The 11,288-nt window shown below is 39.1% G+C and overlaps 1 protein-coding gene across 4 annotated transcripts in view; it reads right to left on the bottom strand.

Moving 5' to 3' along the window:
* Positions 1–11,288, bottom strand: part of LOC110834074 (Supervillin) — a 138,091-nt gene that overhangs the window by 103,639 nt on the left and 23,164 nt on the right. Inside the window, exon 1 of one of the 4 annotated variants that reach the window (XM_087350295.1) lies at positions 98–217. The exons of the other annotated variants lie outside the window; for them this stretch is intronic. Coding sequence (XP_087206421.1) covers positions 98–133 — 36 coding nt within the window. The 5' untranslated portion in view covers positions 134–217. Of the gene's footprint in view, positions 1–97; positions 218–11,288 lie in introns of those variants that run through there. 4 annotated transcript variants of the gene reach the window in all.

Here is an 11,288-nt window from a genome sequence, read left to right as displayed (position 1 = left end):
CAGAAGGGAAACTATTTTTCATAAACACAGACACCTGAGCAACACCTCTTACAAGTTAAATTCACCTGTGCTCATCTTTTAATAGAAAGCAACTCACCCTCTTGAGGAAATGTTTCACAAAAAGACCTTCCATTCCACAACTGCTGTATCCTATCGCGGAACGGCACCAACTAAAATTCTTGCGCACGGCATGCCTGAGCTACCACGAGCTGCCTGCCATCCTACACGTAAACTCATTGATCTCTTTGATATCGCATTGGAATACGAGTATATTCTGGCCAGCACATCACATCACAGCACAGGGGCCCTTGAGTTCCAAAACCACTCGGAGGCTATTTATACCGACCGGACAGACGTTCGCTCGCCCGACCTCTCAGCACACCCAAACTGCTTACATGACTGGTCTATGCCACAAATATCCAGACCTTAAACCTAATTAACATATTTTCTGCACTGGTTTCTCAAAAAGGTAGGAATTATGGATATTTCAAAAATACTGCTGAATCAAGGGGCTCTGACACCAATACAAGGTGAAAAACTACAAATTTTGTAATGGTCTAACACAGCAATGGCGCTTCATATTCAGTTCTTGTGTGTTATATGCGTGTTCTGACAACAAAAATGTCTTCGATTCTCTGCAATAAGACATAGTAAGGCTCCCAGACTTCTAATTTTGGTCCTTTGATTTTAAAGTCATCTGCACGGTACTAATTTCATAGGATATTGGCGGTATGTTACTTCATATGTTGACACATGTTTTTTCTGCATTGTTAATCAAACATAACTATCAGAGCTAGGCAATTAAAGACAATCACCTTACTGACCGAAAGCCCTGATTCCAGTTTATCGTTAATAACGAAACAAACAAAAAATAGTTTCAGCAGAAAACCTCGTAATAATACGCATATGTATTGAAGATTTTCCTAGCCATTCCATTTTGCGATAAAACGGATATCCTTGGCAGTATATACATCCTCTTCGACCTCCATCACACGATGTAAATCGTTAATGCTGGCAGTCGTGGTCTGTTATAAACATGTATCCCACGATTAAAACTGCTTGCTGTTTCGTCAGCTACAGATCCGCCTATTCCAGGGGTTACAAACATCTTCATACAAAAAATCTATTAAAAAGCTTCCGTTTCAGGTCTCAGAACGTCAACATGGCTACGCAACTTCAAAGCTCGCAGCCAACGTTAAATTACGGTTACACTAAAATCCTGCGCAAATTATGAACAAGGGTGGATAACGTCGTCGACATTAAGGGATTTCTAGAAACGCAATTAAATGTTTAACAAACGATCATGGTATAAAAATTCACAAAGGACTCCATGAAGCGGTCCTTTTAGAAACTTTAATATTTGTTCAAAGAGTCAAAACATTTCTCTTCCTTCACAAAACCTGAATGTTCATTGCCATATTCTTATTACCTCACCACCGGACTGTATCCTGACCCAGATAAATCTAGCACACATCCTTGCTGACATCCTCTAACTTAAGATAAATTTAAACATTATCCTCACCTAAGTCTCTCATGCAGAAAAACTATATATATGTGAAACACTGAATTACTATACGGTTATACAGACTTTTCAAAAATATTTTTCGATTTCGTGTGTATTAACAAGTGTTCATTTACATGTCGCGTTAAATTGCATGTCATAACTAACAAATTCAAGTATCATGGGCATATTCTGCATTTATGTTGCGAAATTTTACAGACACTGACAGTAAGTTCAAATGAAAGATGTGACAGTCTGTTATGGCTGACCGATGTTTCGACCGAACAGAAATGTACACAAACATATGGCAGACGGATACTATCGGTGAACCAATATACCAGCATAACACTCACCACAACCAACAACAAACTCATCTACAGTATTTCATCTACTCGCTCAACAAAAGTACTATTTTCCATGTAAAATACAACTAGAACTAAACATGCTATGAACGTTCTATAGAGATCATTTAAAAAACCATAAAATAAAGATTATCGCACGCAAATTAATTTCGCTTCTAAGCAAATTAGATAGTGACACAGCTTAGGCGGTCGCCGGCTTCTCACGATTTTATACTAATTTCGAACTATCTCTGGGTTTTAAAGGAAATGCTATTGCAGCCGTGCAAGGCCAACAGCAATGGAAACGTGAATCACGCAGTCAGAAATACAGCAAGCTCTACGAGATGTGTGGAAAACAGAGGCACGGTCGAGTAGATCGGGTCCAAGGCTAGGCTAATACAAGCGTCAGATAAACATCAATGCAAAAATTTCGCTGCAATTTCCATCCGAAATGCTGCTAACAGGAATTATGCCTAAACATCAAGCAACTCCTGCCAAATTACATGATCTTAGGCATAGTTTTGTGTTCACAAGTGACTCAAACGCATCAAAAATAGCTCGAAAGAGGTAATCAACCTTGGGTTGGAAACGATAGTTTCGACACAAGCTTCGCTCTAAATATGTCAACGCGTGTACATTGTAACATCTTCAATTGACAATTCTTCCACAAACCCATCATTCAACAGCTGGAAACCTCAATAGTAACTCAGACTGCCAGGTGTTTAATTTAATCCGGACAAGCAATCCACCTTAAATAACAATACCATTTAAATACTCAAAACGGACTCCGACCCAACATTCCAAAACTAAGCAAATTTACTGAAAATGCGTACGTAACATTATGAAAGAAAATACCTTCGTTTAAACGTCAAAATATAAGTAACTGCCATTCTGTCTATCATTTACCGAAAGTAGCAGTCGATTGGTTAGTACTTCCGATTTTTATTATGGAGGTCCCGGGTTCGAATCTCCGTCCGGAGGCCGACAATCCCTCCAGATAAAAGTAGAACTAAACCTTCAAAACTAACATGGGCGCTCTATCTCCACACCACTTCCTGCAAACATGTAGGTTGAAGAGGACAGTTTTCCGGGTTGTTACGCAGCGTGGTCTGGTAAAAGTAACCGACATCAGGAGGGCGACGACTTACCGCCCTGATGATAGAGCAGAAAGGACAATAATGTAACAAAGCTATATTACCTAATTAACGAAAGCTATCCTACTGTAGTATAAGCATGGCAATGGTACGAGAATTGCATGGCTTTCTTTTGACAAGAACTTCAGTTCCAAGAATCGCCTATAAATAAATAACACATTATTCGTTTTACTTGTTAAACATCTCTTCACAAGCATGTTTTAATTCATTATTCTTAGCAGCAATTAAGCATGCTTTCACTAAGACGAATCGCAAAATTACAACTTAAAACCTGAGTCAACATGAAAGCAAATGTCACTACAGCAGATCGAGGAGATGTAGTAGACTATTAGTAATTCCATTAATTAAATCGGAAAGCATTAAAAGTTGAACTGCGAATGTTTTAAACGCCTCAATACAATCTACAATTGTGAAAATCGCAGCATCTGACACGCTACAAACGTAAACGAGAATTCATTGTGCCCTTCACTTGAAGAGCCTAAGAAAACCAGATTTCTATATAGAGAGAATGCTGGTATCGGACTGTTCTTGTATACAACCACTGTGACACTTAGAAAAGTTGAAAACAGCTTCCTTACCAGATAACAATATTCCATCAGCAAAAAGTTACAGAAACACCATGTAAATAAGCCAACAAGGTAACGTCTGAATTAAGAAGTTCACAAACAAAATGAGAACCCCATTTAAATCTCACAACAAACTTCAAATTTGGCAACTATATGAAATACACATGAAGCAATATCAGAACGTTTGAGATGAAACTGTATTTAGGTAAAACTTGGGGAAAAATGCAGAGCGTCAATCACATTTTCTTCGCTGATTTTGAACGATGTCATCACTGTCTGGGTGTACAGGTGCCCCTCACGCCTGTACATCTGTAAAGAACGAGATCAACTCCCTTTTATTGCAGACACAAAAAAATTAACGATGTATTTGGCCCACGAGTTCCTATAAACAGCCCATAGTGTACATAAAATAAATCTATCATCCGGAACATCATGTAAGCTTGAATCGGCAAGGGTCCAAATTCACGTATTTCCACACATATTACGAAACAGAAGACGTATTCAGTTTTAACATGTGGACACCAAAGATTTCTGAACTCACTATATCAGCTCTATTTACCCCAAAACACGAACATATTTTCGTCCCTCACAACCTTAAGCACATTTCAGCACATTCTTTTACCCTTCCAACGTTATTTCTTTCGGACCTTTTATTATTCAGGCCACAACAGCCTTAAGATATCTGAACGTAAAATAACCTGCTTCACGATGGCATGAAGATTCCTTTGTCTACTGGGCTGGCCTCTAGCGACTGATATTGTACACGTCAATAACAAGCTTATCTTACAAGAATACTTAATCATTTCCGGTGACTGGCACTGGCACTGTTTGTTGAAATAACAAGTAGAAGGTGGAGTAGATACGAGGTCCCATGCTATAATACAAAAATTAAGCATTCCTTTCCGATACTACAACACACACAAATTAAAACTATAGAAATTCGCACGTTTTCCCTACGAAAGCTTTCTAACACTTAAGAGCTGTAACGAAATCCTTTTATTCTAAACGTTCTAACCACGACAGGTTATCTATTTCAAATTTGCAGGCTTGTTTGCAACCTGCGACTGCCTATGGAATTAAGTATGTGTGCTTAGTATAATACTTCATCTGTTACGACCACCAAATCATAAAGAAAGTGCGTATTTCCAGAGTTCTCATATCACTTTCTTATTTCGAAAACAAGCTGCGAAGATATTCATACAGAATTTGGGGCTCTTCAACGAAGGGACGCTGCCAGTGAATCTTGTAAAAGAACTCTGCAAGTTTGCAATGCTGCTATTGTTAACGATAGGTAGAATCTCATACGGGTCCATTAAAATGGACCAATCTGTACAAAACATTTTAGGAACGCACACACACATTCATTCATACAAGAGTTCGCCGGCATTACTACAATGTTTGTTTTTATCTTACCCAACACACTATGTAGGCTAAAAATGTTGTTACAACACTAAAAATAAATTTTGGTGAAGCCATCTAGAGAACAATTTCGTTTAAGTTTTCGTTTCCCATCACACCACCTTCAAAAAGGTAGTATTAGAGTTACAGTAAGTTAATTCATATGAGTAAGAATTCGAAACAAATAAACAAACAAATCCTTTTACATTTCTATAAAATGCCAATAATCCCAACTTTCAACACACGGCGAGGCATGGGGAGGTAACCATCAGATATCCTACATATATCTCCACTGAAAGGCGTGGGCAATTTAAAGGCAGGTTTGTTTCTAAATTTCGCTTTAGCATTGTCCGAGGCGTACCAACACAACCTGGATACAGATGCAATAGGAGACGATCTTCCATTACGCCACACTTGTGCCTAACATTAAACGTTTCGACGCGTATACACAAAACACAGAAGGCTATTTAAAAACGTAAGCATGCAGAATGTGTTCGCTTTTGCGCTAATTAGTTTAAATCCTGAGCGTGAAATAATTTTCAACACAATGTGAAAGCACTGTTTTAAAATACTGACAGAGTAGAAACAGTTAGCAACTATCGTTTGTCGGAGTAATTTAAGATAAAAGTGAACTTGGCATTGAGTTTAACATTCCGCCACAAAGCCATAAGGGGGTGAAGAAAAATCTTCCACCTAAGGGAGGTAAGTGGTTAACGTCACGCTTCGGCCACTTTAACCGAGTAGAAGTTCTTGGTACCCATATTATGCATGAGGCCCAGAGGAGCTCTTAACATGGAGACAAAGAAATACCTATATAGCTGTCTTCAGATTCATCGCCGTGAAAACCTCAAATTCTACAAAGAAAACAGTGGCCCTGCTGAAGTCAGAGTAAAGTATATGTTTAAAAATATCCAACACGTCGACCAACTAAAGTACTTAAAGTAGAAATTTCAGCACATTTAAAACACTGTCCTCAGCCTGCTTTGTCTGTCAAAGGATATAATGTCACGCTTAGACACTCTTTTCAAATCTTCGTCGTATTTTAACACTTATGGTGACCTCTCGCCACGCCTTTATAGAAGGTCCCGCCTGGTCACGCTTTGTAAATCTTTGCCACGTATCGACACATGGTGATCCCTGTCACGAGGTTAAAGCAGGTCACGCCTGGGCACGCGTGGTCAATAAGTCACGCTTAGGCACGCTAAAATTATGTTACGTACGGCTAGGTTAATTTTTGCTACTTTGCAATACGTTAGATGACGTTACGACAGGTAAGGTTAGATAAGGATAGGTTAGGTTGGGTTAGGTTAGGTTTGATTGGGTTAGGGTAGGTTAGGTTAAGTCTGTTTAGTGGATTTTGTTAGATTAGATAATGTTTTGAAAATTTGTGACGTTTTGACACTTATGGACACAATTCGTCACGCCTAGTCACGCTTAGACACTCTTTTCAAATTTTCGGGGTATTTTAACACTTATGGTGACCTCTCGTCACGCCTTTATAGAAGGTCACGCTTAGTCACGCTTTTAAAATCTTGGTGATGTTTTAACACTAAAGGTGTCTTCTTTTCACGCTTTCAAAGGATGTCACGCCTAGTCACGCTTTGTCACTAATATATATATTTGAAGATAATGGAGTGGACAGCATCAGCGGTAGTGATGAATCGAGTGATATGTCAGAAAACGATGGTCATTGAGGAGTAGAAGAATTGGAAGAGGACCGAAGAGTTGTGAAGAAGATAAAATTATCTAATACTCTCTGCAGTGTTAATTTTGTAGTGAAATCGACTTTCCTGTGTTTGATACCGTGGTGATATTTTACTTGGAGTGTATTGTACGTGGCCTGTTACCATCCCTTCCAGAAAACTTCTGGTAAGTGACTCGCTCCGAGGTTCCAATGCACAAAGTTCAGCGGCAAAAAAACGCTGGAACGCAGTATAACATGCGACGAACAGGTTCTGCGTTTCGACTAACTCATTTCCCGGTAGTTCGCTTGTTGTTGCTGCGACATGCTGTCGTAGCGGTTTGCACGTTAAGTGAGACACTCTGTGTATTTCTGAGTTTATGAAAGTTTAACGTGTCAAAAGTCAATCAGCCAAGGTGAAAATACAGTTCTGTGAACCCATATTTTAAATACTTACTTTTTAAGGAGACGGGAAGATAAAATATTCCAATCTGAAAGGCAGTATTTAAGCAGGAAAGGGGTATGTACCTACAAGAATTTTAAACTAATTTCACAGCTGCATAATTAAGTAACATGAATGCCAAACTTCTGAACAAACTCCATTCGACCCCTCCAGACGTATGGTCTGTTCGAATTCAGTTAATTTTCTTTTCATCCCGTTTCAAATGTCTGTGGAGACAAGTGAAGAATATTTTTCTCCTCAAACTATAGTTAAAAAACAAAGACTTTTACAATAAAAATGTTTTACACCACCATGGCCTTCATATTTTCAACTGTAACCGCGGGGTCATAAAAAGTGCCTGTAACTAAGAACCCGGAGACACGGTTGTCATGACAATGCTGTAGTCTCAGTGATCAGATCTGGCAGACGGGGTTGGTGCTGCTCGTCTCTGTCAATCCAACGAAAGGGGGGAAAAATCTTTGAGCCAGGTAGCACTAAGTTACAGGCTTGTTGATGTCACCCATTTCCAACAAAAAGCACACAGCCTTTAGTGTGCACCGTTAACAACATCGGTTCAGTGACAGACACGCCTCTAGAAAGTCATATCTTTGTACAATCAACGGGGTGACGGTTATAGAAAACAGTACTTTTGAAAGCAAGACGAAAAACACCAGTTTCGTTCTAATTATGGTGTTTTACGCTTCGCTTGAAGTAGATCAAGTAAACAACTGTGAAGGTATCTGTCAAAAGTAGGCGACTGAAATAGGGGGCAGTGAATAAGAAATTAATAAAGATCGGTCATTAATGTTCACAGTCCTAATATTTAAGTTAATGTGATATAATGAAACTATAATAGAAAGTTGTGTGTCAGTCTGCACAACAAACCTACAAAACTGAGAATCAGGAAATCCACATTATACTGAAAGTAGAAGGAAAACTATTGCCCCTACTTTGAATTAACTCCATGGTGCAGAGTCTTTCTTGTGCAGCCAATAATAGCTAAACAAGTCACGAAACAGCATGTCTTCACGAAATCGAAAGGTTCATCACCGTAATCACAAAATCGTACCACTGGACCCTATCCAGACCAGTTGAACCCAGTGTTAACAGGTTTCAACATAAATTAATCAAACTGTGCAAAGCAATAAATGACCGTACCTCCATTAGACTCCTTCAACAGTTTTTAAATATGCCGCGACATCTTCCTTCTACAACCTTGCTAGTTCCATCATTTAGCAATTCTCCCATTCGAAGCCACACAATATTCCAGTGTTGAAAAATCGTGAAGTTAACAACAGCAAAGCAACTAACTGAACGAACTGAACGCCTAGCTTGGGGACAGTAACTCTAAGGCTTCTTTATCTTCAAGGCGCTTACAGTTCCTAGGACCATTGACCTGCTAGAGAATTTACAGTATTATCAGACATTTCGTAGGAATCCTTGAACGAGGAATTATCCTGCAGCAAGTTTTCTGCATGTGCAGGACAGCACACACAGAAACGCGAATATACGTCAATTTATTGAGTGGGATTCGAACCCACGATTCCATTGTTCGAGAGGTCGAGTCACACTCCTTTTCCAGCTAAGCTGTGATAGGCTGAATCGTAAACATCCCATATTCATACTGTGGACGAAATGACTATGGGTCAATTGCTTGAACGAGATTGTACTTCTGGCGTGACAGAGGTCAGTCTTTGTGTCAATGACAGTCCAAGAGACCCCACCACTTGACATAGGAAATACAAAATAAACAACAAATATGGTGATGGTATAAGACTTTCCTCTGGAATTTTACGCCGCGTAGTCTGATAGAAACTGGTCGACGTTTCGGAGGTGTAAACTGACTCCATCATCAAAGCAAAGTAATTTTTCAGCTATGCCCCTTCCGCAATATCAAAGCGATGAGTCATCGTCCTGATGATGGAAGCAGCAAGTACCTCCACAACGTAAATCAATTTCTACGAGAGTACACGTCACAAGATCCCAGAAAACAGTCATCTTCGTACTAGCCACCGTAGGACCCTGAAATCTCTCATGGTACTGATTTATTTATTTACAGTTCAATTAACGGCGCTTTGTCAGTAACTCAGACTATATCGCGTCGAATGAGGAGGGACGGATTCCATCCATAAGAATTATGATAAAGTACCTTCAAGCAGGCAGCAGCCGCCTCCTTCCACATTTCTCCCTACACAAATTCTAAATTCCTAGTAATCTATCTTCACGAACTACGGCCCATTACTAGATGTGTTTGCTGTAATATGTACCAAGCGTCCATTTCTTCCAAACACACAAAACTACCGAAGTTGCCTAAATGCCACAATTCGAAGTGAAAGTCTTGCGTCCACTACCACAAAGGTTTAGTGTGCTACGCTAGCTGTATGCACTCTCAACCTTATTAGACATGGACACACATTGTTCTTCCAATCGAATGACTCGGGTAATTCAGTGCGGTTTCAACGGCTATGGCTGGCAAAAGCGAGTGATCGATTTAATGTGCTCGGCCTACTTCTTCGCTGCGAAGAAGACCTTCAATGGCGCTATTCTAAGCGACCTACTATTGTTTCTAACACACATTCAAAGAGACGAAAGCAATATCAACTCTCAAACGCTCTGCACCCAATGATCCAGCCTCTCAATTCTTGACAACAATTTGAGGTTCACTTGTTTCTTCGGCAAAAAAAATAACTAGCTTTGTTTAAGGGCCCCTTCTATGTTCTTGTCAGAAGACGGAATCTTTGTACACATAATAATACAATGGACAATGTCCAGGGTACATCCTACATCATGACTCAAGATCATTGTCACAAACCTTTAGAACAACACAATTCCTTGTTACGGATACTGAACGTGCATCTGCCGTCATCAAAAGAGGGGCACTGAACCCTGTCATGAGATAAGTTCAATCCAGTTCACATCCTCAAAAGCATATTTAACCGAATACCCATGTTCACAGACAAACCGAAACGCAACTGTCATACGGACATCATTTGCAGCACTTCTTACAAAATGTTAGTTAGCTTCATTGCTTTCATGGAAGTAAATTTGACTCGTTTCGGTAAAATCTTGTAGCGATTAGCAATAAGTCATGCAGTTCCTGCCAGGAGCCGGGAAGTGACAGTTGCGTTCCGGTTTATCAGTAAACTCACTGCTTTCACGGCGTTCATTCACAAAGTTTCGAATCTAACCGTGGTGCCAAATGCAAGCCTTGTTTGCGCCCTCTGTTCGAGCTACCCGTGCTACTCAGAGCACACTGGTTATACCTCCTAGTTATGCGCTTTCCACAGTTTTTTTCCTGGCCATATAGGCTAAGCAACTAAAACAGGGGTGGCCAACCCAAATGATCTTTCGGGCCACTTTGGAAATGCATCATAATTCCGCGGGCCACATATAAAATTATATATCCCCATATTAGATTTAGATACACTATAGACATTTTTTTGGAGTGAAAAATTGAAATATAATGAGTTATTATTATTGTGTTTACTATTATTCTTACATGTAAACATAGATAATATAATAATAATGATACTAAGCGTACATTGTAAAGAAATATATAGCACTAAAAATTAAATATAGAAAATATATAAATATGAATGAAATAAAAATAATGAAATCATTAAAAAATATTTATTTTACTAGTGCGATATTTGTTTCTCCACTCTTTCACTTAGCTTTTGCAAATCGATCTCAATATAGTTTAATTATTCTGCGAACTCATAACTGTAAACTCATGAATAAAACAGGCAATATCTGTCATATATTCGCAAGAATATTATTTTAAAATCAAAGTTAATTTTTTCTCATAATTTCGACAGATAATTTTTGAATATATGGATGCACAAATAATGTATTTTTTTAATACATTGGTTTTCACTACTTTGGCCATTATAAAATAAATATATTTTGTAAAAGTGTGATGAATCTCGCGGGCCGGAAAAATGTTCAAGGCGGGCCACATGCGGCCCGCGGGTTGGCCACCCCTGAACTAAAAGGTTCCTTCAGAATGTCTCAAGAAACAATAACAACACGAAGCAGTGAGTCCAATTTGCTTGCAACAAGAATCCGTCTACGTAACTCAGTTAGCTGGATTCCTATTTTACTCTAATCTCATTAACTGGTTTTTGTTAATGTTTCCGAACACAGAAATGCTAAAGTAGACAGCCTGCCTGGCTGCTGGCTACCTTATCAGCACATAAACGCGA

The sequence above is a fragment of the Zootermopsis nevadensis genome, unplaced genomic scaffold (genome assembly GCF_977971745.1).
Source record: "Zootermopsis nevadensis isolate Lab colony 2312 unplaced genomic scaffold, Znev_1.0 Znev_ptg000017l, whole genome shotgun sequence".
Taxonomy (NCBI): domain Eukaryota; kingdom Metazoa; phylum Arthropoda; class Insecta; order Blattodea; family Termopsidae; genus Zootermopsis; species Zootermopsis nevadensis.
The sequence above is the reverse complement of the archived record's forward strand: the minus strand, read 5'-3'. Positions and strand labels throughout refer to the sequence as shown.